Raw genomic sequence first — 27,005 nt, 5'->3', positions numbered from 1 at the left:
GAAAGGAGAAAACTAGAAAAGAGAGGTGAGGTGGGTCAAAGCCTAACTTTCTCTCCCCCATTCCATCAGTCTGATAAACAACCCTGACCAGAATCGTTGCCTGTCGATCTCCCTCCACGGATGCTGCCTGACCAACTGAGTTGTTTTAGTACTTTGTGTTTTGCTCAAGATTTCAGCACCGGCAGTTTCTTGTGTCACTATTTCTAAACGAAATGTTTTTATGACAACACTACATAGGCCAGTTCCTGCAGCAACTTCTCCCAAGAAAAGAGGAATCATTTCTTCTGAAATTTTAGTGAGCGGAAGAGATAAATTATGCACATAAAGTTACCAAAAGATGTGTGGTCATCAAGTGTGATGCACAGGGATATTTTCTAATCACCTGTACACTGGCTGGTTATTGTTTTGCCATTATCTGCAGCCTTTTCAACATAAATGTTTAAATAATTCCATTGGCAATAAATGTTTACTTCTGTTACAGCAGAACGATTAGGCATGAATTCTTCTTTCCATGTTACACTCCACATAATAAGTGACAATGCCACGAGTTGTCAGGCAATTAAAGTAATGAATACTGACCTGAAGCTAATAATTTATAAATATATAGTGTCTGAGTTTCTCCAGAACTTTCCAGTAGCTTTATAGGATTGGCACAGGTAGAGACCTTTCAATGAAACAGGAATCAGTGAAACAGAGTGAAACAGAGTGAAAAATGAAGATGGAAATATTTTAAAACATTGACATTAGTATGTATCTTATGTTGTAACTTTAATGAAAGCATTCCGTTGTCTCTTTATGGATTCTGTAGACAGATGCCTTTAAAAACACAGCATATGCAAGTGTTCTAAGGAAGTAAATGAGGCAAAATAATATCAAAATATTGATGTGAATACTTCGAAAGAATCACTAAATTGCTTGGGACAAATGTCCACAATGATACGATGGTTCCACAAAAAATCTCCACGATATCTATGGTGTTGACCAGTGATAGGTTACATGTAAATGGTACAAGTACGTTTCTCTAACCTATTTGCTTTCTTGGAAACCATCAGGTTTTCTTAAAATGCTGATGTGGGGGAAAAGGTATCAGTATTAAAGAACAAGCTAATGCGTTAATATTTGACTGTTCATTTTCTCTTTGATAATATGACTATAAATGTAATTCCTCGGAGTGATGAGAGAATTTAAATATAAGAAGGCTCAGTTTTACCACAAGGATATATCTAAAAAAACAACAAATAAGTTGCTTCTAGAATTAAGACTTGAATAAAGATGAAATATGGTGTAATTCTTTGAGTCCATCAGACTGCACCAAGCTGGTGGACTGGAATGTATTGTGCATTTCACATCTTCAACAGCCGTTATTGTTACATGTTTAACACAAAAGCATTTCTTATCACAGCTAGAAGAAAGAACCCCATGCTTACATACAGTAATGGAGCAAAACAAAGAGCTCTTCTTCAGCAAAGAAGAATGATTAGCAGTTCATCTGCAAATACATCTGATCAAATGGGACAGGTAACTTAGTTATAATAAGTTAAACCAATTATCTTGAATATTTTGTATTTATTTGCTTTTTTTGGATGGTGGTATAATTGACAAGACCAGCATTCACTGTCCATCCAAAATTACCCCCCAAAGATGATGGTGAGCCACCTTCCTGAATCACAGTTCTTTCTGGTGAAGGCGTTCATACAGAGCTATTAGATATAGGATTTGAGTACTAAAATACAGTGGTAATTATGATACTTCATTATATTTCCAAATTTATATGATAGCAGAGAGACACCTGCAGGTAGTGAGTGGTGAGCCTCTGTTTTTTTGTTTTTAATGATAGTAAATATCAAAAGTTTTTTGAAGTGGTGTTGGAGTAGCTTGGGCAAGAAACTAAATGTTCTAGATGGTTTGATCTGCACCTAGGGTGCAAACATGATGGAAGCACAAGAGACTGCAGATGCTGGAATCTGGAGCAAAAACAAAATGTTGGAGGGACTCAGGAATATCTGCCTGACCCGATGAGTTCTTCCATCACTTTGTTTTTTTCAAACATGATGGAGCAAAGTAATGTTTAACGTGGTAAATTGGGTGTCAATCAAGTGTTCTGCTTTGTCCAGGTATCAAACTTATTTTGTGTTTTTGTAGCAATATCTAGGCAAGTGAAGCTTATTTCACCATTCTGCTGATTTGCACTTTTCGAAGGTGGAAAGGATTTGGAGTGTCAGTGGACAGTCGGTTAAATCCTCTGCTACATTATACAAAGCATATCACCAAAATGTTCCATAAACATTAAAATCATCGTGGCAGTCCTGAACTCGCCCTATCAAAAATATTCCCTTAATCGCCTACCCTCCCCACACCACCCCATCCCCACCCAGTGTTGCAGTGCTAATTTTTTAGGTGGCGGAGCGGCCGCAATTAAATTCCCCGCTAGTTTAAATTCCCTGCAGTTTATTTTGGCTTTTTTTACAGAGGTGCCGGAGCGGAAGCACTGCACCCCTGCCCCTATCCCCCCTCCTCACACCACAAGACTTCTTCATTAAAATTGTTCAAAGACTCTGAGTTCATTGTTTTTTGAGGAAGCGAGATCTAAACACTCATGGCAAGATATAAGTTTCACGTCATCTCTCCATTCAATAGGCAACCCTTTACTTTTAAGTAATAACCTATAATCCTGCTTTCTCTAAAAATAAGAGATATCTTCTCCTCCCCACATTCCAAGACTCCTCGCGATCTCATATGTTTCCATCAAGTCACCTCTTGATGCTAATAAGCTCCAGCTGATATTATCGTAACCTGTCCATCCTTTCCTCAACATGACATTTGTCCACTCTCAATATCATTCTGATTAACTTTCTGAACTGGTTCCAATACATTTTCATCCTTAAAAAGGAAGCCATCACTGCCCACAGTCTGCCAGACATGGACTCACCATTGCCCCATAGAATTAAGGCATAACCCAACTTTGATATTCACCTCAGAATAAAGGTGTCACAGGTGAGGCAGAGGTTCACTTGCACCTTGCATCGTTTCGCTGAACATCTCCGCTCATTCCGCCGAAACCTACCTGATCTCCCGGTTGCTAAACATTTTAACTCCCCCTCCCATTCCCACACTGACCTTTATGTCCTGGGCCTCCTCCATTGTCAGAGTGAGGCCCAGCGTAAATTGGAGGAACAGCACCTCATATTTCACTTGGGCAGCTCACACCCCAGCGTTATGAATATTGACTTCTCTAACTTCAAGTAGCCCTTGCTTTCCCTCTCTCTCCATCCCTCCCCTTCCCAGTCCTCTGACCAGTCTGACTGTCCCTGATTACATTTTGTTTTTGACTGCTTTATTGTTACCTTCTCCTTGCTAACAATGATCTATTCTATAATTTCCTTGATCTCCATCCCCTTTGATGCCTCGTTCTCACTCCTGACACTTCCTTATCTCTGTATATCCCCCTCCTCTGATTCTCAGTCTGAAGAAGGGTCTGGACCCAAAACATCACCCATTCCTTTTCTCCAGAGAAGCTGCGTGTCCCGCTGAGTAACTCCAACATTTTATTAAATCTTTGGTTTAAACCAGCATCTGCAGTTCCTTCCTGCACAACATAGACATAGCTAGTCTCATTGATCCTGAAAGTTCTCCTTATGTACGGCTGGAGAAATGAATGTGTTGAAAGAGTTGTCATACAGATTGGTCAAGCTGTAATGTAAGATAGCCATACTCACTGAATCATACTCTTCAGCAACTATCAGGATGCCTGGTATCTCCAGTTCCTTCAACAGGCCAGAACAACAAGAGAAAGTGGAACAAAAGTATGACCTTTCAAATTTAATTCTGAATCCCATGATCTCAATCAAACAAAGAAAAGAAACCCTCTGCCAACTATCAGCTATTGTGTTCCCTCGGCAGAAGTAACAGTATTTCTTCATGCTGAATAAATCTTGGAAGAAACATTAAGAAAGGGCACTCAATGTTCTCTGACTGCTGGACATCTCAGTCCCTTGTTAAGCGCGGCTTAGTAGCATGACTGCAGATTGCGCTGGGCAAGGACATAATTGCCAGACCTGTGTACAGCTGGCAGTGAAAAAAACGAACACAAAATCCATGTGTTGTCATCCTCGCTAAAAAAGTATTGGTTTTAATGATCTTAGAAAAGAACTACGAATTTATAGTAACTTAATGAAGTGACTTGTTTTAATTGTCATCATAATTTATAGATATAAATTAATTTGAAAGGGTTTTTTTTCAGAACATTCAGATTCAACCAATTCAAAGTGTCTTTGATCCTGTGAATGCCTCTCAGAACACCAAAGAAGGTATGAGTAAACTTTCTGAAAAATCCAGCCATTACCATATCAAGCAGTGATTGCTTTATACACTTACACTGATACCACACACTGATTGTATTTTTTTAAAGACGTAATCATTTGCAATAAAAATTGTCTAGTACTGTCTGAACATTGGATGCTGGCAGATAAGTCAAAAAATAATTTTATTTTGCTGTGAGGAACTCAGTGTCCAAATAGTAAATCAAGTACCAAGGTTGTTAGTAATTCCATGCAATAATGCTTTCATTCAATTATTAAAGTTTTAGCTTTATATTTTCATGCTTATTTTTGGACATTTCTTTGGGACAAGTGTGCAGTGTCTCACCATTTAGTTTAATCATTAATATCACTTATAACGGGTTAGACGAGGTTTTGCTCAAAAGAATACAGGTGTAACTCACTTAACACTACCCCACATAACGCTGCTTCATGAAAGCACTCTTTCATTTTGTAAACTTATTTTTCCAGTTTGCATTTTGGCTTTCATGAATACTGGGGGCTTAGCAGGCAGTATAGAGGTAGATTTGGAAGTGCTGCTGGGGCAAAGGCACAAATGTTGGCCAGAAGCGCTGTGTTGTGTGCACGGAGGTGTTTCACAGGCCACAGTTGCTGTGCCTGCAGGGTTGCAGGCTCCTTCTGCCAGGATGATATGGGTGATTTTCCCTGGCTACTGGGAGACCAGAGGGGTTGAATTTGCTGGCTTCTGCGGGGCAGGAGGAGCCTTCCACTGGGTTATTTTCCCAGGTGAATGCAAGGGGTAAGATTTGCAAACTCCTATGGATCTCTAAGCAACTTCTGCTTGGTGCCATGGGCTCATTTACCCACAAAGATTCAGGTAGGTTCCAGTTCGTGTTTCAGCGGGTTAGTATTTTGCCTTTCCTGCCAGTTAAGTTAGTGGCTGGGAGCAGACGGTTTATGGTCAAGCACTTCCCTGGGTCATGGTGCAACATTCCCTGAACAATGCCCTGGGGTCATGGTCCAACACTCCCCTGGGTCATGGTCTAGCATTCCCTTGGGTGGTGTTCCAACAGTCCCCTGGGGTCATTGTCCAGCACTCCCCAGGGATATGGTCCAACACTCCCTGAGGTGTGGTTATGGACTGCTATGATACCCTCAATGCATTATTCATGTCCATTTCCTGGACTCCTGGTAACAGATCTCTGAGTTTTCGCTGCAATATTCAGAGACTGATTTCTGTTATGCTACAAGAGAAGCTGAACCAATCATCCTTGAATGTTGTGCGATGACTTGTTTGATGCCTGCATGGAAATGGTGCTGCCTATTATTTCCATGCTGGAAAAAATGGGTCTAGGATCCAAATATAAGTTCTTTTTCTTGTCATATTTGTACCTGGGGTGTACATTTCACTTTATCTAATGGCAGAAATGAAACTGGGGTGAGACAACGGAGTAAGTTGAACTGATTTTGCATTGCTTGTCTCCTCAGAAGTTTCAGAAAGCACCAAACAGTTTATGCTAGCAGAAAACCTCGTAGAAACATCAGCTATGGATACTGACATCCTAGCTGCTATGGACACAGTGGGAACACAACAACATGTCTTTCTTCAAAACAAAGTAAAACAATTAGGCCTGAGTGCATTGTCCTTTGAAGAACAGAAACTCCTTCAGTCATTAGATCGTCTCAATCAAAGGCTGAAGAGTGAGTAAAATAACCCATGTACTAAACTCTAAAAAATAAGGAATTATGACACAAGTGGATTAAGTAGTGTTATCTTTGGGTTAAGGTGCTTAAGAATTTTATTTACATGTTTTTTGAAAGATTGGAGTTTCATTTTGTGCTACTTCAATTCCAAGATGTTCCAAAACAACTACAGAACTGTGGACATTTACCATAGTACGTCCTGACCTGAAAAGTCAAGCCATATGAGTTCTAACCATTTCTCATCTCACTAGCCTGTTCTCATTCATCAGGAAAGTGACAGCATTGTTGATGAAGGCTTATTAATTATTTTTGGCACTTACCAATGATAAATCAAAAACAGGAAATGCTGGTGATATTCAGCAAACCAGGCAACATCTGTGGAGAGAACAGCAGAGTCAATGTTTCATCACTACTTTAGTTTGCATTCCACAAGCGCTGCCTTGCATGGTGAATATATCAAGCATTTTCTTTTTTTAATGGGGATCAAAATCAAACAGTTTAGGTATAGGTTTTGGATTACTGTTATCACATGTACAGAGGTGCAGTGAAAAGCTTTTGTTGGTGCACTAACCAATCAAATCAGATAATACTACACATGAATACATTTAAGCCAAGCACAAGTACAATGGTGGAGTGAAGAGAAAAACACCAGAGTGCAGAATACAATTTATCAGCATTGTAGCATAACAGTTCCAGCAAAAAAGTCTGATGTCCTCAACCAGGACTGTACTCTAGCTTATGGAAGGATTATTCAGACATCAGATAACAGAGGGAAAGAAACTGTTCCTGAGTGTGGTGGTAGACACTTTCAAGCTTCTGCGTCTTTTGCCCGACGGGGACAGGGAGAAGGAGGAATGACCAGGGTGGGAAAGGTCCTTGATTATGTTGGCTGCGCTGGAGCAGTGTGAAGTGTAAAAATGGTGGGGCCTCCAAATTGTGTGAAAAATGTCTCCAATGACTGGAGTCAGCATAAAGGAAGATAATTCAGGTTGAACACCAGTCATCTTATCCCTTCTTCATCACTGCAGAAGTTTCTCAGAGGAGTGTCTTAGGCCCAACAATTTTCAGCTGCTTCATCAAAACATTTCTTCTATCATAATCTTAGTAAAGGAGATGTTTGCTGATAATCATGCAGTGCTCAGTTCCATACAAAGTTAACAAAGCTATCCTTGCCCATTTGCAAAATAGACCCAGAGAACATTTAATTTTGACTTGATTAAGTAACTTGATTGACTTCGCAACTTTCCAACCATTTAAGGGCAAGGCAATGAAGATTTCCATCAGACTGTCTAAGATCGTACTCTGTGCATTCAGTTGAATTGTCATCACTAAATTCCCGCCATCTTGGAAGGTCATAATTGACTGGAAATTTAACATGACCAACCACATAAATATTATAACTGCAAGAATACATCAAAACACAAATATTTATATATGAGTGCCTCATGCCTCCTCCATTTACAAAGCACGAATCTTGTGTGATTGGATATGCTCCGCTCTAAAAGATACTCAAGCTTGTTCACCGTCAGGAGAAAGCCACCCTAAATACTAAATGGCTTCATCCCTGGTGTAACCTAATTCTGCCATGGACCACTTACCATTGCAGTCCAGTATATAAGCAAAGCTTCTTCAATTACTCCTCACAAATCTTCCACCTAGAATGACAAGAGAAAACAGATACATGGAAACGCCACGACCCAAAAATCTCCCTTCAAGTCAGACATCATCATCATCATCACTAAAAACATTAATCTTAAATTGCATAATTGTTTGGGATTTTTTTCATAGTATATGAATTAGTTGGACTATTTAAAAAGAATGAGTTTAAATTGCAATGTATTTGGGGAAAAGGCACAGTATATGCATTGCAATCCCTTTAAGGGCATTTGTAGATATTGAAATACATACTATTCACATATAATTTGGTACAGCCAAAGCAGCTTTATTTATTGCAATTCTGAGGGACTAATCAGCCTAGAGACTGGGCTGTAGTAGTCACCTGATGGAACAGAGTGGTCTGAGCTGAGATTGAGCTCAAAGTGGTGGATCCCGAGAAAAAGAAAAATAAGCAAATCACCTGCACTTATTTTTTTCCGGTCAAAGACAAATGACCCATGTAAATGAACAGGATCACTGCATCTGCTCACCATGGTTGCTCTAATGTTGAGGTGCTTGCTCTCCAGCCCAGCAGGTCAGGATGGTTGTGCCTCTCTCTGGTGAGCCCACTGGGAGTGCAAGTGCTCAGCAAAATTCTTTGAGAAACTTAAAAATTCATTTTATTCTCTTACTTCATTCAGATATCCAGGAAACAATTGAAGCAAGCCCACCTAATGGTCTTTTGCAATTTCCATCTCCTGTTGTAAGTATCTTATTTTCTGCTGTGCATTAATAATTTCATCTGCCATTTCCTTTAGGAATTGCAAGTATTAGTGCTGCAAATCTGCCTGTAAACCTTTGTCTGCACAAGAGCCAGGATGTTTAGGCACTAAAAGTCTGTGAAATAGGCAGGCAAATAGGCATAATAAAATTATTAAAAATGCACGATAAAGGCATTTATTGACAAAAAAAGCATAAAAAGGCATGTATTTCCACACCAAAATATGGTTAAAATTGATAATATAAAGGTATACTACATTATATGACCAAAGTTGCCTGGTTGCACATAATTACTAGCATTTTTTTCAAATTATCTGGTGTTAAACTATGCCGTCTATGCTTCAGTTGTGGAAAACTTCTTTCTACCCCAGCTGAGGTCACTGGTGCATACCCAAAACAAGCTACAAACTCTATATTCATGTTGATATCTTGTGCATTACAACTACCTTTGAAAAATTTAGCTATGTTTTGTATTTCTTCAAGATCTTTGTTATCTAAACTCACTCTCTCACATTTTCCTTGTATGTCTTTACCCACATTGCCAGGAACTTTACGAATATCGTCAGTTACTTTGTTGAAAACCTGCAAATTATTCCTTAATGTTTCGCCACGTTTCTCAAGGGAAGTGATAGCTTGTAGGAAGTTTGCAAAATTGGAAGCAATAGACACAAGATCACGGTGGAGGGACTTTTTCTGCATGATTTCACTGATGATCCTGATCTCAGCAGATTCTTCTTCTTCAAAACAGTTAACGATTTCTTTTATCTTTTCAAAATTTGTAGCGTAGTAGAGTACAGCAGAGAGCCATGTACCCCTCCTAGTCAAAACGGGCTGAGGAGCTAGCGGAATCTTGGGTGCCATTTCCATGAACAACTGCACACTTTGAGCTTTGAGGAAGATTTTCTTGACATTGGAAACTAGGCAATCGACATTTGGAAACAAGCTACATATGTGCTCAGCAATTCTATGGAGTCCGTGAGTTAAGCATGTCAAATGCAACATTTTGGGGAATAAAACTTTAAGAGCACAAGCTGCTTTTTTAATTTACAGAGCTACATCAGTCACAAACAGAAGAACATTCTCGTGTTTTATACCTCTGGGCAAAGTACAGCAAGTGAAGATGTAAACAACTGAGCAATAGTTGAGCTGTTTGACTTCTCCAATACTTCCGATGTCAACCAAATACTCCTTCGATGGTTGACCTGCCTCCAGTGTACCGATGACCACATTGGCAACATATCTCCCTACAGTATCGGTTGCCTCATCTATTGAGATCCATATTTTGTTGCATGCAACTTCATCTCTAATTTTCTGCACAATGTTGAAGTTGCTGTCAACATAATTTTTCCGTAATGATGACCCGCTCGGTATATGTTCCTCTGTGTATTTCTCTAAAAAACCTCTGAGAAATTTGTTTTCCAATTTCCACAGTGGAATTCCAGCATCAATGAATGCCTTGCACAGATCACTCGAAAACTCAGATTTGCGACTGGAGCCAGCAGTAAATGTAGTGAGGAGACAAGCTAGCGTATTTCCCGCCTTCAGTTTCTCTGCCGCCGACTTGTGTTTAGGTGTTGTGCTGGGAGACAAAATATTTCTTCTCATGATTCACTGCTTTCTCACATGCTTGTCTATAGAGAATATATCACTCCCATACACTCTCACCAAATCGTTCAGTTTTTTACAAGGCGTTGACTTGACTTTAGGAATTTTGATGCTTGCAGGGGTAGATCCTACAGGAGCAGGGATGTAGACCTCTGCAGGCAGGTCAAGTACAAGCTGCGAAGAGGACTCAGAGCTGCCAAGGAAAGGTCCTCTGAGAAGCTGAGGATCAAGTTCTCAGCCAATGACTCCTCTTCAGTTTGGAAGGGCTTGCAAGAAATCACAAGCTACAAGAGGAAACCCCCCCCCCCCCCACTCCTTGGACAATCGTCGACTGACCAACGACCTGAACGAGTTCTACTGCAGGTTCGATAAACAGAAACTTAACCCTGGTATCCCCTCCCCCCCTCCCCAACCAACACTTCACACCTACTCACAGCCTGATTCAAGTTTGAAAAGACTGGACCCTTCCCCACCCACCCCTCTCCAATCACCACTTAACACCCACTTACAGCCTGACTGCAAAAGACTGGGGCCTCGTCCACTACCCACGAATGAACGACCGACAGTGGCGTCCCTGGTTTCGCCCCAGTGGTGGAAATCTTCTTGTAAGTTACGTTAACACGGCAAAAAAAAGGCTGATTTAGGCACTCAATCGTGAAAAGGGCATTATCTTGCTAAAATCATCAAAAATGGCTTGAAAAGGCACATGGCACTTATGGCAAAATCCTGGCTCGTGTCTGCACCAGCGTCTGATATTTTCTTTGAATGTTATCCACATATCTAGCCATGAACTAAATGGGGCTCGGCTTGATTCACTTGGTGCCAATGGTGGGAAGAGGAAGCAGTCGTTACGAGGAGATATTTTAAGAAAGAAACATAACATTTTAGACTTTGAATAAGTGTACTCATCCCTTTATGCCACCGTGTTTAAATTACTATGCTCATCTCACAATGCAATGTATTATAATAGTTTGTGTAATAAACCAAATAAAATCTGGTATTGAATTACGTGATTTATAGAAATAATGATATATAATCATTTTTGTCTTTGGAACAAATCAAAACTGTAAGTGTCATCAAACTAATTTTGAATTGATGGGCTTTGCTATTTTCATAAGTTCATAATTCATAGGAGCCGTGGGTCGTTCGACCCATCGAGTCTAGTCCGCCATTCAATCATGGCTGATCTATCTTTTCTTTCCGAACCCATTCTCCTGCCTTCTCCCTATAACCCTTGACACCCTTACCAATCAAGAATTTGTCAATCTCCGCCTTAAAAATACCCTTAAAAATACCCAATGACGGCCTCCATAGCTGTCTGTGGCAATGAATTACACAGATTCACCACCCTCTGACTAAAGAAATTCCTCCTCATCTCCTTTCGAAAGGTACGTCCTTTTATTCTGAGGCTTTGCCCTCTGGTTCTGGACTCTCCCACTAGTGGAAATATCCACTCTATTCAGGCCTTTCCCTATTTAGTAAGTTTCAAAGAGATCCCTCCTCATCCTTTTAAACTCCAGTGGGTACCAACCCAGTGCCATCAAACGCTCATCATACCCAATCTTCCTCGGATCATTCTTGTAAACCTCCTTTGGGCCCTCTGCAATGCCAGCATGTCCTTCCTCAGATAATTAGCCGAAAACTGCTCACAATACTCCAAATGCGGCGTGCCCTGTGCCTTATAAAGCCTCAGCATTACATCTCTGTTTTTATATTCTGGTCCTCTTGAAAGATTTAATAAGGGAACTCAAGGTAAAGGAACCACTAGGAGGTAGTGACCATAATATGATAAGTTTTAATCTGCAATTTGAGAGGGAGAAGGTTAAATCAGAAGTGTCACTGTTGCAGTTAAACAAAGGGAACTATGAAGGCATGAGAGAGGAGCTAACCAAGGCTGACTGGAAAAGGATCTTAGCAGGAATGATGGTGGAACAGCAATGGCAGGAATTTCTGGGCATAATCCAGAAGATGCAGGATCATTGCATTCCAAAGAGGAAGAAAGATTCCAAGGGGAGCAAGAGGCAACCTTGGCTGACAAGGGACGTTAGGGATGGAATAAAACTAAAAGAAAAGATGTATAACATAGCAAAGAGTAGCGTGAAGCCAAAGGATTGGGACACTTTCAAAGGACAACAGAAGGTAACAAAAAGGGCAATACAGGGTGAAAAGATGAAGTACCAGGGTAAGCTGGCCAAGAATATAAAGAAGGATAGTAAAAGCTTCTTTAGGTATGTTAAGAGAAAAAGATTAGTAAAGACAAATGTGGGTCCCTTGAAGGCAGAAACAGGTGACATTATTATGGGGAACAAGGAAATGGCGGAAGAGTTGAACAGGTACTTTGGTTCTGTCTTCACTAAGGAAGACACAAACAATCTCCCAGATGTGCTAGAGGACAGAGGATCTAGGGGTCCTATGGGGAACTGAAAGAAATTTGCATTAGGCGAGAAATAGTAATGGGTAGACTGATGGGACTGAAGGCTGATAAATCCCCAGGGCCTGATGGTCTGCATCCCAGGGCACTCAGGGAGGTGGCTTAAGAAATCGTAGAACCACCATTGGTGATCATTTTCCAATGTTCTATAGATTCAGGATCAGTTCCTGTGGATTGGAGGGTAGCTAATGTTATCCCATTTTTCAAGAAAGGAGTGAGAGAGAAAATGGGGAATTATAGACCAGTTAGCCTGACATCAGTGGTGGGGAAGATGCTGGAGTCAATTATTAAAGAAGTAATAATGGCACATTTGGATAGCACTAAAAGGATTGGTCCAAGTCAGCATGGATTTATGAAGGGGAAATCCTGCTTGACTAATCTTCTGGAATTTTTTGAGAATGTGGCAAGTAAAATGGATGAAGGAGAGCCAGTGGATGTAGTGTATCTGGACTTTCAGAAAGTCTTTGATAAGGTCCCACACAGGAGATTAGTTGGCAAAATTAGAGCACATGGTATTGGGGGGTAGGGTATTAACATGGATAGAGAATTGGTTGGCAGACAGGAAACAAAGAATAGGAATAAGCAGGTCCTTTTCAGAATGGCAGGCAGTGGCGAGTGGAGTGCCGCAAGGCTCGGTGCTGGGGCCGCAACTATTTATAATATATATTAATGATTTGGATGATGGAATTAAAAGTAACACTAGTAAATTTGCAGATGACACAAAGCTGGGTGGTAGTGTGAACTGCGAAGAGGATGTTAGGAGTTTGCTGGGTGACTTGGAAAGGTTGAGTGAGTGGGCAGATGCATGGCAGATGCAGTATAATGTATACAAATGTCAGGTTATCCACTTTGGCAGCAAAAACAAAGAGGCAAATTATTATCTCAATGGTGTCAGATTAGGTAAAAGGGAAGTGCAATGAGACCTGGGTGTCCTTGTACACCAGTCACTGAAAGTAAACATGCAGGTATAGCAGGCAGTGAAGAAAGCTAATGGCATGTTGGCCTTCATAATGAGAGGATTTGAGTAGGACTAAAGAGGTCCTTCTGCAGTTGTACAGGGCCCTGGTAAGACCACATCTGGAGTGTTGTGTGCAGTTTTGGTCTCCTAATTTGAGGAAGGACATCCTTGCTATTGAGGCAGTGTAGCGTAGGTTCACGAAATTAATCCATGGGATAGCAGGACTGTCATATGAGGAAAGATTGGAAAGACTGGGCTTGTATTCACTGGAATTTAGAAGGATGAGAGGGGATCTTATAGAAATGTATAAAATTATAAAAGGACTGGACCAGCTAGATGCAGGAAAAATGTTCCCAATGTTGGGGGAAGTCCAGAACCAGGAGCCACAGTCTAAGAATAAAGGGGAGGCAATTTAAAACTGAGGTGAGAAAAAACTTTTTCACCCGGAGAGTTGTGAATTTGTTGAATTCTCTGCCATAGAAGGCAATAGAGGCCAATCCACTGGATGAATTTAAAGGAGAGTTAGACAGAGCTATAGGGGCTAGTGGAATCAAGGGATATGGGGAGAAGGCAGGCACGGGTTACAGTGTGGATGATCAGCCATGATCACAATGAATAGCGGTGTTGGCTCGAAGGGCCAAATGGCCTCCTCCTGCACCTATTTTCTATGTTTATATGTTTCTATGTACAGTAAGCTAACATTGCATTTGCCTTCCTTACTATCAATTCGATTTGCAAATTAACCTTTGGGGAATCTTCTTCTTTCCAATTTTTCTCTACACTTGGACTCAAAAATTGGAAAGAAGAAGATTCCTAAATGTTTAATTTGCAAGTTGAAGCCAAAGAGCATTGCATGATATGTTTTTTGTTTATTTTAATGATTTGTAATGTCTCTTTACAAATATTGTCATAGATCACATTTTGTTTGCATGAATAGTCAAGACTAATATTATCAATAATGCAACGTTCTTGGCTATTTTTTTCTTTTAGATCATACCTTGTGGTGCCACTGGCTCAGGGTCTAGACCAGTGCAAGCCTTTTTGGGAACCCCAAAACATCACAATGTTACTGCTAATTACCATGCACACATTGAGAGACAATACCCAAGAAACAAGACAAGCTGACCATTATGAATAGCTACATATGAGTTACTACACATATCCACTTTATTCTGAGGTGAAAACTGTTAATTTTATATCTTAAGTTATTGTATGTTTTGATCCAAAATGATTGTTTTTTTCAGAAAGTTGTATAAATGTTAGATTACTTTTGTGACAGAAGGTGGTAAAGAATATTAAGATTTGTTTTCACATCTAAATGCATCCCCCTGGGAAAGATGAGCTGATTAAATGACACCAAAATACTTTTTCCTTCTTAGAATCGCTAGTGTGATTGTCATTGGATGATGAAACTGAATCTAGATATCAAACAATGTGATGATGTCACATCACAGTATGCAAACACTCAAGAAAGCTAGAATTTTTAAAAGTCACGGTTTCGGCTGATTACTATAAATCATACATATCTGGTGAGGGTGGAAAATCTTTCCATAGAAGGATAATGTAGATATTTGTCTTGTACAAGTGCAATAGCTGGTTCCCACACCTTATCATGATTGAGTGGTTGTCAGAAATTAGATATAATTCAAATAAACTGTCAGTACTGAAATGCAAACAAATTCCTATTGCTCAAGCTTTTTATTCCTATTTAGACATGTAAACCAGCATCTGTCGTTCCTTGTTTCTAAAAGAAATGCTTAACAGGTTTCTCAGTGCGAAGGTTGCCAACATGTTTCCAGTTTGCTCTGTGTATCACAAGTCCAAGTAATACAAATTATGATCCCTGACCATTTGAGTAGCAGACATGCTAGATATATGTAGATGGTTGGGGACATCAATCCATGTGCAACACTTAATGTTATTTCTGCCAAATTGGACCAAAACCATACAGCAAGTGCAGTGAGTTAGGAACACTTATGAAACCTGGCACTTAGCATTTGGTAGGCAGTGTGCCATACCCCACAATCCTCCCCTTTGCAGCTAAAATGATCACTGTTTACATACAGGTTCGGATAAAATAAAAGTCAGGTTTGGTGTAGATGAAAATAAAAGAACTGCAGATATTGGCAATCCCAGTAACCCTTGATTAAGGAGAACTTAATTAAGACTAAGAAGAACTTGGTTAAACCTTGATTGGAATCTTCAATTCTACCTTGTGGATTACAATATGGGGGCCATGGTAATGGGGTCTGATCATAATATGAACAATGAGGGGAGTCCAGTGTGCTGCTCAATCTGTTGAAAGAGAAAAGTGGAAGAGACCCCTCAGCAGGAAACCATGTAGAGCAAGTACTTTCAAAATTGTTCTATTTTATGCAGTTGTGGGAAGGTGGTTGACAAAAGTCAGCCATATGTTATAGACAAATCTATGGCCACTATAGAGTCCTTCTATAGAGAAGGACCAGAATTGTTTTTCTAGGAGCAGTCACAGTGTAATCCTAATATCTTTGCCACCATTCCTTCCAGACAGCAGATGAAAACTTGTGTAACATCTCACAATTTGTTGCTCACTGCTACATTAGGAAGGTCACCAAGGTTGTCCACTCCAAGAGAGCCAAGTTGATATCCTTTATTTTTCAGAAAAGTGAGGGGTTTGCCAGGATTTTGGACTTCCTAGTAATACCACTTCAGAACCCAGATTAATGTGTGACTGAGCTGCAACTGCACCCAGAAAACCATGTTGATTAATTCAAGATGCTCAGGAAGCTTTCATGTTGTTTTTATCCTGAGAAAATCTACTGTGGCCTGAAACTTCGGTTCACTCTGCGAGATCAATAGATGTATGTGTGGAGTCAGGGGCTTACTCTCCGACACCCTGGCAGCGAAGCATTGCAGTTATATCATGAAAAAGCCTCTGCACTTAAACATAATTGAGCACAAAAAAGTAGGTTGATCATGTGGCTTGTGGGTGTAGACATTTGAAGTGGCTTGTTGCATCTCACACAAGCTGGTGTTCATGTAAACTCTGCAATTGCTAACCATGAGACAACATGAGTTAGAGAAAACAGGAAGATGAGATGAAGAGTGAGGCAAAAGAAAATACTAGCATGAATTTTCTGGCTCAGTTGTTAAGGATTTGTTAGTTAGGTTTTATTTCCAATGAGGTTTCATGTAGAAACCACATCATCTGAAGCTCCCAATTGTCTTACCATCTTAGTAACTTTTCCACCAAACTATAGAAAAGAATTTGAAGACAACAGAGAAGAAGTATTCCTGACCTTCTGTACTTGCATGAGGCTATTAAGTTACTAGTTGTACTGGATGCACATCTTTGATTTCTGGGGTTTGATTCCTGACATTAATTTCTATTACAGCTTCCTCCTGGTAATGGTTTCCTGTTCCCCTGTATCCTCCTCTTCTCATCTACCCTCAAGTGGGCGGACCATCACTTTCTATAATGCTACTTGGGAATGAATTTCACTTCAACTTGCAGCTATGAAGTTCTTTCCCTTTAGGAGATACTGGACTGGGTTCAACTATCACTCTTCAGATCGAACTGATATTAACCAAAATCAAAGTGTACACATTCAATGCCATAATGGTAGCATAAGGAAGGTGAAAAATTGGATGAGATCAAAAAGAAAAAGGAAAAATGACAAAAAGGAATTTTTAATAAGTCAAATTTGAGTCTAGAAATTCATTTTGCATAAAACAGTTTATTTTCTGGTGTTATGGATTGAAAGTAAGATTCAATAAAGAAGGAGTAATGTTTTTGACTCTATTTTAATATAAATCGTTCATTCTCTGTTTTGTCTCTCAATGTTTCTCTTGTATCCATTCCTTTTTCTATGTTTGTCTCTCTCTTTGTGTCTGATGGAGTATACAGTGCCCTCCATAATGTTTGGGGCAAAGACCCATAATTTATTTATTTGCCTTGGTACTCCACAATTTGAGATTTGCAATAGAAAAAATCACATGTGGTTAAAGTGCACATTGTCAGATTTTAATGAAGTTCATTTTTATACATTTTGGTTTCACCATGTAGAAATTACAGCAGTGTTTATCCATAGTCCTCCTATTTCAGGGTACCATAATGTTTGGGTCACTCCAATGTCATGTAAATGAAAATAGTCATGTTTATTATTTTGTTGCATATCCTTTGCATGCAACCTGCTACCTTGTTTCACAGATGAGGTGGAATGCTTTGGATCTTGGGCAGTTCCTTCTCTCCTTTACTTTGCTCTTGCCATTACTCTGATATAAGTTGATCTTCGTCTCATCTGTCCACAAGACCTTTTTCCCGAACTGTGATTGCTCTTTTACATACTTCTTGGCAAACTGTAACCGGGCCATCTTATTTTTGCAGCCAACCAGTGGTTTGCATCTTGCACTGTGGCCTCTGTATTTCTGTTCATGAAGTTCTGCGGAGCGTGGTCATTGGCAAATCCACACCTGATTCCTGAACAGTGTTTCTGATCTGTCGGACAGGTGTTTGGGGATTTTTCTTTATCCGAGAGATAATTCTTCTGTCATCAGCTGTGGAGGTCTTCCTTGGCCAGTCCCTTTGCGATTAATAAGCTCACCAGTGCTCTCTTTCTTCTTAATGATGTTCCAAACAGTTGATTTTGATAAGCCCAAGGTTTGGCTGATGGCTCTAACAGTTTTATTCTTGTTTCTCTGTCTCATAATGGCTTCTTTGACTTTCATTGGCACAACTTTGGTCCTCATGTTGATAAGCAGCAATAAAAGTTTCCAAAGGTGTTGGAAAGACTGGAGGAAAAAGTAGGTGCCGATACCTCTCTTATACCTGCATTAAGGAGGCAATTAAACACACCTGAGCAGTTAAAACACCTGTGAAGCCCTGTGTCCCAAACATTTTGGTTCCCTGAAATAGGGGGACTATGTATAAACACAGCTATAATTTTTACATGGTGAAACCAAAATGTGTAAAAATGGCCTTTAATAAAATCTGACAATGTACACTTTAACCACATGTATTTTTTTTCTATTACAAATCTCAAATTGTGGAGTACAGAGGCAAAGAAATAAATGATGGGTCTTTGTTCCAAACATTATGGAGGGCACTGTATGTGCTATATTTCTGTTGATATAAAACTATTAAGAACCACGGTCATTTATTTTGCGCAATGACTATACTCAAGAGTGAAGCTGAGCTGGAATCACATAACTGGTTTTCCCCCATGACCGGAAACATTAGGTGTTCTAGGTCTTTGCAACTTTAAACATAATTAAATGAATTTGACTCGCTACCAAAATACTCAATGGATTTTAGTTGATAGAAATAATTTATGTGACACACTATGAAATACTTTTTAAGCTTGTGCATCTATGTGAATATGTGAATTTTGTTTGATTTTTATTATGATGTTCTAATTTAAATATATTCATCAATAAACATTGAACAAGGTTGATTAGATTTTATTAATCATGTGAACATTGTAATTTATATAATGCTAACATTGTAATGTACATTTTTGAAATCACTAAAATGTACAGTGGACTATATAAAAATCAAATGTAAGTGTGCATTTTGCAATGTGCATGCTTGGATTTATTTTACTGTTATTTCTTGTTCCTTGGCTACAGTTGTTTTATTTTGATCCTGACTCCATGTACAAAGTTTGATTACATTTTGAGATTGAAATTTAACTGAATAGAAGAAAGCCGGTGAGCACTTATTTCGATTTAGTCTAACTTTATACATTCTAGAAGGAGTTGTAAAAGGATGGATGTACTTGACAAAGCTGATTTCTTAAAATAAATTATCAAATATGTTGCTGGATGTTGTAAATTGTTGCTGGATATTGTCAATTCAGAGTGTAATATTGATTTCCTAACATTCTACTTGTGGCATAATTTGGAATAGTTATGTCTGAGAAATTTTATCTCATGGTGCAATATTTGTGTGTTATGAGACACTGATTCATTTGAAAAGTTTCGCGTGAGCAGGCATTTCATATGTGCTGCTGCGTCCTCTATGTATCTGATACATAAAATGCATAGAAGTGCCCCACTCTGCCAATAGAATACAAAATAGATGAACAATATCATTGCTTAATTCATTAGTGCACGGGTGATCTGTGGACAATGTGAATCACTTATGCAGGTGCAATCTCTTATAAATATTAAACCTACGTCAGTGTAAGTTATAAGGTATTAACTTAGTAGGTCTCAAGTCAGCATAGAGTGCTTGGAACTGCATTCAGTTCCTATACATTACATACTTACCAGCTTCTTTGTGACTCAAAGCTCCATTTAGTAAACAGTGGTCCATTCACAATCCTGAACCTTCCCCCTCCAACCACCAATCTACTCCAGATAAACGTTTTGATTCTAACTTCTTTATTATTTCCCAATCATGACTTCAACCCACTCCCCAACATGAAGTTGAAGATTAGTTTATTGTCATCTGTAGCAAGGTACAGTGAAAAGCTTTTGTTGCGTGCTAACCAGTCAACCGAGCCATCCACAGTGTACAGAAACATGCTAATGGAATAATGTTTAGTGCAAGAAAAAGTCCAGTAAAGTCCAATTGAAGATAGTCCGAGGGTCTCCAATGAGGTAGATAGTAGCTCATGACTGCTCTCTAGTTGTTAATAGAGTGATTCAGTTGCCTGGTAACAGCTGGGAAGAATCTGTCCCTTAATCACACTTCTATACCTCTTGCCTGATGAGAGAGGGGAGAAGAGGGAGTGACCAGGATGAGATTCGTCCTTTATGCTGATGGCCTGGCTGAGACAGCATGGTGTAAATGTAGTCAATGGAAGGGAGGTTGGTTTGTATCCACAATTTTCTGTAATTTCTTGTGGTCTTGGATAGAATTGTTCCCAAATCATGCTGTGATGCGTCCCGATAAAATGCTTTCAGTGGCGCATTTGTAGAATTTGGTGGCAGTTGTCAGGGACGTACCGAACTTTCTAAGCCTTCTAAGGAAGTAGAGGCATTGGTGTGCTTTCTTGGCCATTGCTTCATTATGGGTGGTCTAGTACAAGTTGCAAGTTATATTTACTCCTGGGAACTTAAAGCTTTCAACCATATCTACTTAGGTGCCATCAATGCACACCGGTGTATATGCACCACTTGGCTTCCTGAAGTCGATCATTATCTCCATTGTCTTACTGACATTGATAGAAAGTTTGTTGTCTTAACACCAGGTCATCAGGTTCTCAATTGCCTTCCTGTACTCTGCCTCGTCATTATTTGACATCTGGCCCCCAATGGTGAGAGGGGGCAAAGGTTAAAGGAGATTTATGAGGCTTTACTTTTACACAAAGGGCGGTAGGTACTTGCAATGCTAGCCAGGGTAAGTGGTCGAAGCAGGTAGATAGCACCTAGACAGGCACATGAAGAGACAGGAGATAGGGGGTTATGGATATTAACAGGGAGAGGGGATTAGTTTAGACAGACATTGTGGTAGGCATGGATATGGTGGACCTAGGAGCCTGTCCTGTGTCGTACTGTTCCATAGTCTATGTTCAAACAGCAAAAGAAGAAAATAAAAGGTGCCCTTAACTACTGTCAATACATTTTAAAGGAAATTGGAAATTGCACTGGTCCAGATCTCACGTTCTTACCATTATGTTGCACAAGGTGGAAATAAAATGTGTTATTTTAAGATTATAATACAGAGATGTGAAGCATGTGGAAGGCAATGTTTTGATGCATTGCCATCATCTGTAACTTTTTTAATACAGTTATGAACTAAAAAGAGAGGAACTACTTCCTCTGGAGATAATTTTTGCCTCTGCTTCTTAAGACATGTGTTTTTTTTTGTACAGGTGCCACTCAATGTTTTTGATTTTTTTGGTGTTCAGATTGGACTAAAACTTTTGACAAGGCATCCACATTAAACCACTGCTTTCTGAATCAGTCACAAAAGTACAACCAACTAATCTGAGATTTTATGGTTAAGAAGGTCATGATCTTGTCTTTACCTCATTAGAAAACTTGTTTGTTCTGATCTGTGATTTCTTGTTGAGCCTTTCAAAAGTAACAACATTTCCTGCCTCTGAAAAGTCAAATGTTATTTTAATTTATTTTTGCCAAGTGATTATCAGAACTGAAAATTAACTTATAAATACTGATTTCCTATTTTTCATTTTGTGTAAATGTTTTATGTCACAAACTTTCACTCTCTTCATTCTTTTATTTCGAAAAAATGCAACAAATCATTAATGAGATATAACAATAATCTTGCAAATCTATTTCTCTTTAAAATGGTATAGCAATCTTTTACAGCCATCTAAAGTATATGGAATGAATACATCAAATATGTCATGCATATTGACACAAAATGCTGGAGTAACTCAGCACGACAAGCAGCATTTCTGGAGAGAAGGAATGGGTGACGTTACCCATTCCTTCTCTCCAGAGATGCAGCCAGTCCTGCTGAGTTACTCTAGCATTTTATGTCTATCTTTGATTTAAACCAGCATCTGCACTTCTTTCCTACACATGTAACGCATACATAATCTCCACATATTTTTGCACAAACAGCATCTTGAAACAGCTGAATGGAACTGTGCAGGGGAAATCTTTTTACACAGAAGTTAGGCACATTAGGCAGGAAATGGTGTTGGGTAGACTGATGGGACTGAAGGCTGATAAATCCCCAGGGCCTGATGCATCCCAGGGTACTTAAGGAGATGGCTCTAGAAATTGTGGATGCATTGGTGATCATTTTCCAATGTTCCATAGATTCAGGGTCAGTTCCTGTGGATTGGAGGGTAGCTAATGTTATCCCACTTTTTTAATAAAGGAGGGAGAGCGAAAACGGGAAATGATAGGCCAGTTAGTCTGACATCAGTGGTGGGGAAGTTGCTGAAGTCAATTATAAAAGACGAAATTGCGGAGCATTTGGATCGCAGTAACAGGATCGTTCCGAGCCAGCATGGATTTACGAAGGGGAAATCATGCTTGACTAATCTACTGGAATTTTTTGAGGATGTAACTAGGAAAATTGACAGGGGAGAGCCGGTGGATGTGGTGTACCTCGACTTTCAGAAAGCCTTCGACAAAGTCACACATAGGAGATTAGTGGGCAGAATTAGAGCACATGGTATTGGGGGTAGGGTACTGACATGGATAGAAAATTGGTTGACAGACAGAAAGCAAAGAGTGGAGATAAATGGGTCCCTTTCAGAATGGCAGGCAGTGACTAGTGGGGTACCGCAAGGCTCAGTGCTGGGACCGCAGCTATTTACAATATACATTAATGACTTGGATGAAGGGATTAAAAGTAACATTAGCAAATTTGCAGATGATACAAAGTTGGGTGGTAGTGTGAGCTGTGAGGAAGATGCTATGAGGTTGCAGGGTGACTTGGACAGGTTGTGTGAGTGGGCGGATGCATGGCAGATGCAGTTTAATGTGGATAAGTGTGAGGTTATCCACTTTGGTGGTAAGAATAAGATTATTATCTGAATGGTGTCAAGTTAGGAAAAGGGGACATACAACGAGATCTTGGTGTCCTAGTGCACCAGTCACTGAAAGGAAGCATGCAGGTACAGCAGGCAGTGAAGAAAGCCAATGGAATGTTGGCCATAACAAGAGGAGTTGAGTATAGGAACAAAGAGGTCCTTCTGCAGTTGTATAGGGCCCTAGTGAGAGCGTACCTAGAGTACTGTGTGCAGTTTTGGTCTCCAAATTTGATGAAGGATATTCTTGCTATTGAGGGCATGCAGCATTAGGTTTACTAGGTTAATTCCCGGAATGGCGGGACTGCCGTATGCTGAAAGACTGGAGCGGCTAGGCTTGTATACACTGGAATTTAGGATGAGAGGGGATCTTATCGAAACATATAAGATTATTAAGGGGTTGGACACGTTAGAGGCAGGAAACATGTTCCCAATGTTGGGGGAGTCCAGAACCAGGGGCCACAGTTTAAGAATAAGGCCATTTAGAACGGAGATGAGGCTCTCAGTGATGGAAAAATTTCAACTAGGTGAAAATTTTTGTGCATGGGTGAAACTTTTATATACATCCCCAACAGCTAGAATATTAACTAATCAAATGCTGTCATCTAAATTTCATTTAGCTAGGGGTTGTAGACAAGGATGTCCACTATCACCACTTTTATTTGCCCTAATTATAGAACCACTTGCTGAGAGTATTAGATCAAATTCACATATTTATGGCTACAACACTAAACATACAACCAATAAAATTTCTTTATATGCGGATGATGTATTAATATATATTACAAAGCCAGAAATTAGCATTCCGAATTTATTAAATCTCATAACTCAATTTGGTTCATTTTCAGGTTATAGAATTAACTGGTATAAAAGTGAAATTATGCCAATAATGGAGCATAATCCGGCCATACTTCAACAATTTCCTTTCAAAATTGCCTATGAAAAGTTTAAATATCTTGGAATTTACGTGACTAGGAAATATACTTCTTTATTTAAATCAAATTTTCCTCCTTTACTTGTTAAATTACACAGAAATATCCAATTTTGGAAAACACTTCCTATATCATTAGTTGGTCGTAGTAATGCTATAAAGATGATCTTTCTGCCACAGCTACTATACTTATTTCAAGCAATTCCGATCTACCTTCCAAAAAAGTTTTTTTTAAAAATTGATTCAATTGTTACTAATTTTATTTAGGACTACAAGACTCATAGAATAAATAAAAGACACTTATGTAAGTCTAAAATTAATGGAGGAATTGCTTTACCTAACTTTTTATTTTATTATTGGGCGGTTAATATTAAAAATATAACCTGCTGGTTGGATGATTCTGATCAACAACCGGATTGGTTAAAGATGGAGAAAGAGGATTGTTTACCATTCGATATTGGTGCGATCCTCTTAGCTCCAATAAATTTAAATAAAAAAACATATGGAGGTAATCCCATTATACACAGTGTTATCCGTACCTGGAAACAATTAAAGCTTACGTTAAAATTGAGTAAATTATCTGTTTTCCTTCCTATTGCGAATAATCCTTCTTTTAAACCGTCTGTCTTAGATAGAGGCTTTGCTCAATGGAAAAGTTATGGAATCAAAAGGGTGGGAGATCTTTATCATAAGGGAACTTTTCTTTCGTTTCAGGAGTTACAGCAGAAGTACGGATTACATGTTAATAATTATTTTAGATATTTACAACTTAGAGATTATGTAAAATCACACATGCAAGAATATAAGTTTAGAGGTCCAGAAATACTTGATGTATGCCTGAATCGACATTATAACTCAAATAAATTAATATCTTTTATTTACAATATTCTCCTTGACATTGACATTCCGTCATCAGAATCTTATAGACGAGCATGGGAGGACGAATTGAATCAAGTTATAATGCAAGATATATGGGATGAAAGTTTACAACATATACATCAATGTTCATTGAATACTAGACATTCCCTAATACAATTTAAAATAATACATAGATTACATTATTCGAAGACGAAATTAAATAGGATTTTTCCTAGTATCTCTCCTATGTGTGATAAATGTCAATTTCAAGAAGCTAATTTAACTCATATTTTCGTAACTTGTATAAAAATGCAAAACTTCTGGTTGGAGATTTTTAAAATAGTTTCTAAAGTTATTAATAAAAAATTAGATATGGACCCAAAATTAATTATATTAGGATTATCAGAACATACTACAAATTTTACAGTAAGTCAGGTACATTTTCTTGATTACAGTCTAATAAGTGCGAAAAAACTAATACTTAAATTTTGGAAAAAACCAATAACCCCCACAATTAAAATGTGGACTATGGAAATGACAGAGACCCTGCATTTGGAAAAAATAAGGTTTGCCTTAATCGACAAACCTGAGTTATTTTTAAAAATATGGTCTCCATTTATTGAACTTTTAGAAAAGTAAATGGGCTTGGCACAGGACTAAAATTAAAAAAAAATTTAAATAAAAAGTTGAAACTTGAGTTGGGGGTTGGATGTACAGCTGTGGTTTTTGTCTCCTGGATCTACTCCCGTTAATTTTTATTGTTAGATCCTTTTTTCTTTTTTTTTTAACCCTCTTACTCTCTCTCTCCCCAAGTTTATAGTTTTATATTTTTATTTTTACTTTCTCTCTTTAAAAATTTAAAAATTGAAGCTATGTAAGAATTTTGTAACAAATGTGTTTTTTTCTTATTTCGATTTGTACATATGCTTTTCAAAAAAATAAAAATAAAATAAAAATAAAAAAAAGAACGGAGATGAGGAAAAACTTTTTCAGTCAGAGAGTTGTAAATCTGTGGAATTCACTGCCTCAGAAGGCAGTGGAGGCCAAGTCTCTGAATGCATTCAAGAGAGAACTAGATAGAGCTCTTAAGGATAGCGGAGTCAGGGGGTTTAGGGAGAAGGCAGGAACGGGGTACTGATTGAGAATGATCAGCCATGATCACATTGAATGGTGGTGCTGGCTCGAAGGGCCGAATGGCCTACTCCTGCACCTATTGTCTATTGTCTATTGAAGTTGGTAGGTGCCTGGAATATGCTGCCAGGAGTCGGTGGAAGCTGAGACAATAGTGATATTGAAAAAGGCTTTTACATAGACATATTAATATGTCGGGTAGGAAGGGATATGGGGCACATGAATGCAGATAGGATTAGTTTAAGCAGACATCATGTTTGGCACAGACATTGCGGACCAAGGGGCCTGTTCGGTGATATTGTTCAGGAAGTCATGTGGCAGAGGTGGATGCTGACTCCTAAGTCCGGGTGTCAACCAATTGGCTTCTGATGTCCTTGATATCTAGATGTGGTCTTATTTCAAGTGGCCTTTAAGACAAAGCATTGACTAAACAATGGTTCAGCTTTTATGCAGAACAAATATTCGGGATGAGAAAAGAGATACTTAGCCAATCAATGAGCTTTAAATAGCTGGTGTAGAAAATGCTCAGCACCCTCTCTTTATATCAAAAGGACTTTGTATGTCTCCCTAATGCAATTTTGCAAAATTTTAAAAAGGTCACACAATGCAGTTAAAAAACAGTGGTGACACCCCTCCTCCATCCACCCATGTAATATGACAATTGGTGGGATGTTACTGTTCAGCTCCAATTCAGTTTCTAACTGGTGGCAGGACTTAGCCTTGCAATAAGGCTTTATCAATCAGCTCTTAAAGGCACACAGGCACACACAGTCCATCATATGTGTGGACATAGTTTGAATTGTGCTCTCAGGTTGAATGAGAAGGATGATGGATTATATTACCCAATGGTGGGATGACTGATGTTCAAAGGATGAGAGGGTCTCACTTGATACGAAGAGGTGATACTGGAAGATGAAATCATGGATATCTTTGTTCAGCACAATATTTCTTGCAGATCTGACCAGTGTCATATAAAATATTATCTCCTCAAATATTTGGAGATATTTCATTTTATCTACATCTCTTGCCTTCACCTCCATTGACCTTAACCCCTTTTGTTACATTTTCTCTCATATTCAAAAACATTGCTCTGCCTCCTTTCTCTTTCCTTCTGCTTCTCCCCCTCACCATGCTCCTGTTCTGTATCTCTCAGTCTCTGCCTTTCTGCGGCTTTCTAGGCTCCCTCTCCATGGCTCTGTGTGTGTATCTCTCTCTCTCTCTCTCTCTCTCTCTCTCTCTCTCTCTCTCTCTCTCTCTCTCTCTCTGTATGTGCCTACATGCCTCTGTCTTTCCCACT

The 27,005-nt window shown here is 39.0% G+C and overlaps 1 protein-coding gene across 1 annotated transcript in view; it reads left to right on the top strand.

Moving 5' to 3' along the window:
• cep126 (centrosomal protein 126) overlaps positions 1 to 14,639 on the top strand; it is a 71,823-nt gene extending 57,184 nt beyond the window's left edge. The window contains exons 8-12 of the mRNA XM_078403155.1: positions 1,403 to 1,518; positions 4,241 to 4,307; positions 5,766 to 5,978; positions 8,279 to 8,340; positions 14,342 to 14,639. Coding sequence (XP_078259281.1) covers positions 1,403 to 1,518; positions 4,241 to 4,307; positions 5,766 to 5,978; positions 8,279 to 8,340; positions 14,342 to 14,476 — 593 coding nt within the window. The 3' untranslated portion in view covers positions 14,477 to 14,639. The remainder of the gene's footprint in view (positions 1 to 1,402; positions 1,519 to 4,240; positions 4,308 to 5,765; positions 5,979 to 8,278; positions 8,341 to 14,341) is intronic.
• Positions 14,640 to 27,005: the final 12,366 nt, after the last annotated feature.

This window comes from Rhinoraja longicauda, chromosome 7 (genome assembly GCF_053455715.1).
Source record: "Rhinoraja longicauda isolate Sanriku21f chromosome 7, sRhiLon1.1, whole genome shotgun sequence".
NCBI classification, from domain to species: Eukaryota; Metazoa; Chordata; class Chondrichthyes; order Rajiformes; family Arhynchobatidae; genus Rhinoraja; species Rhinoraja longicauda.
Note: the sequence above shows the minus strand (reverse complement) of the source record. Positions and strands in the feature narration are given on the sequence as shown.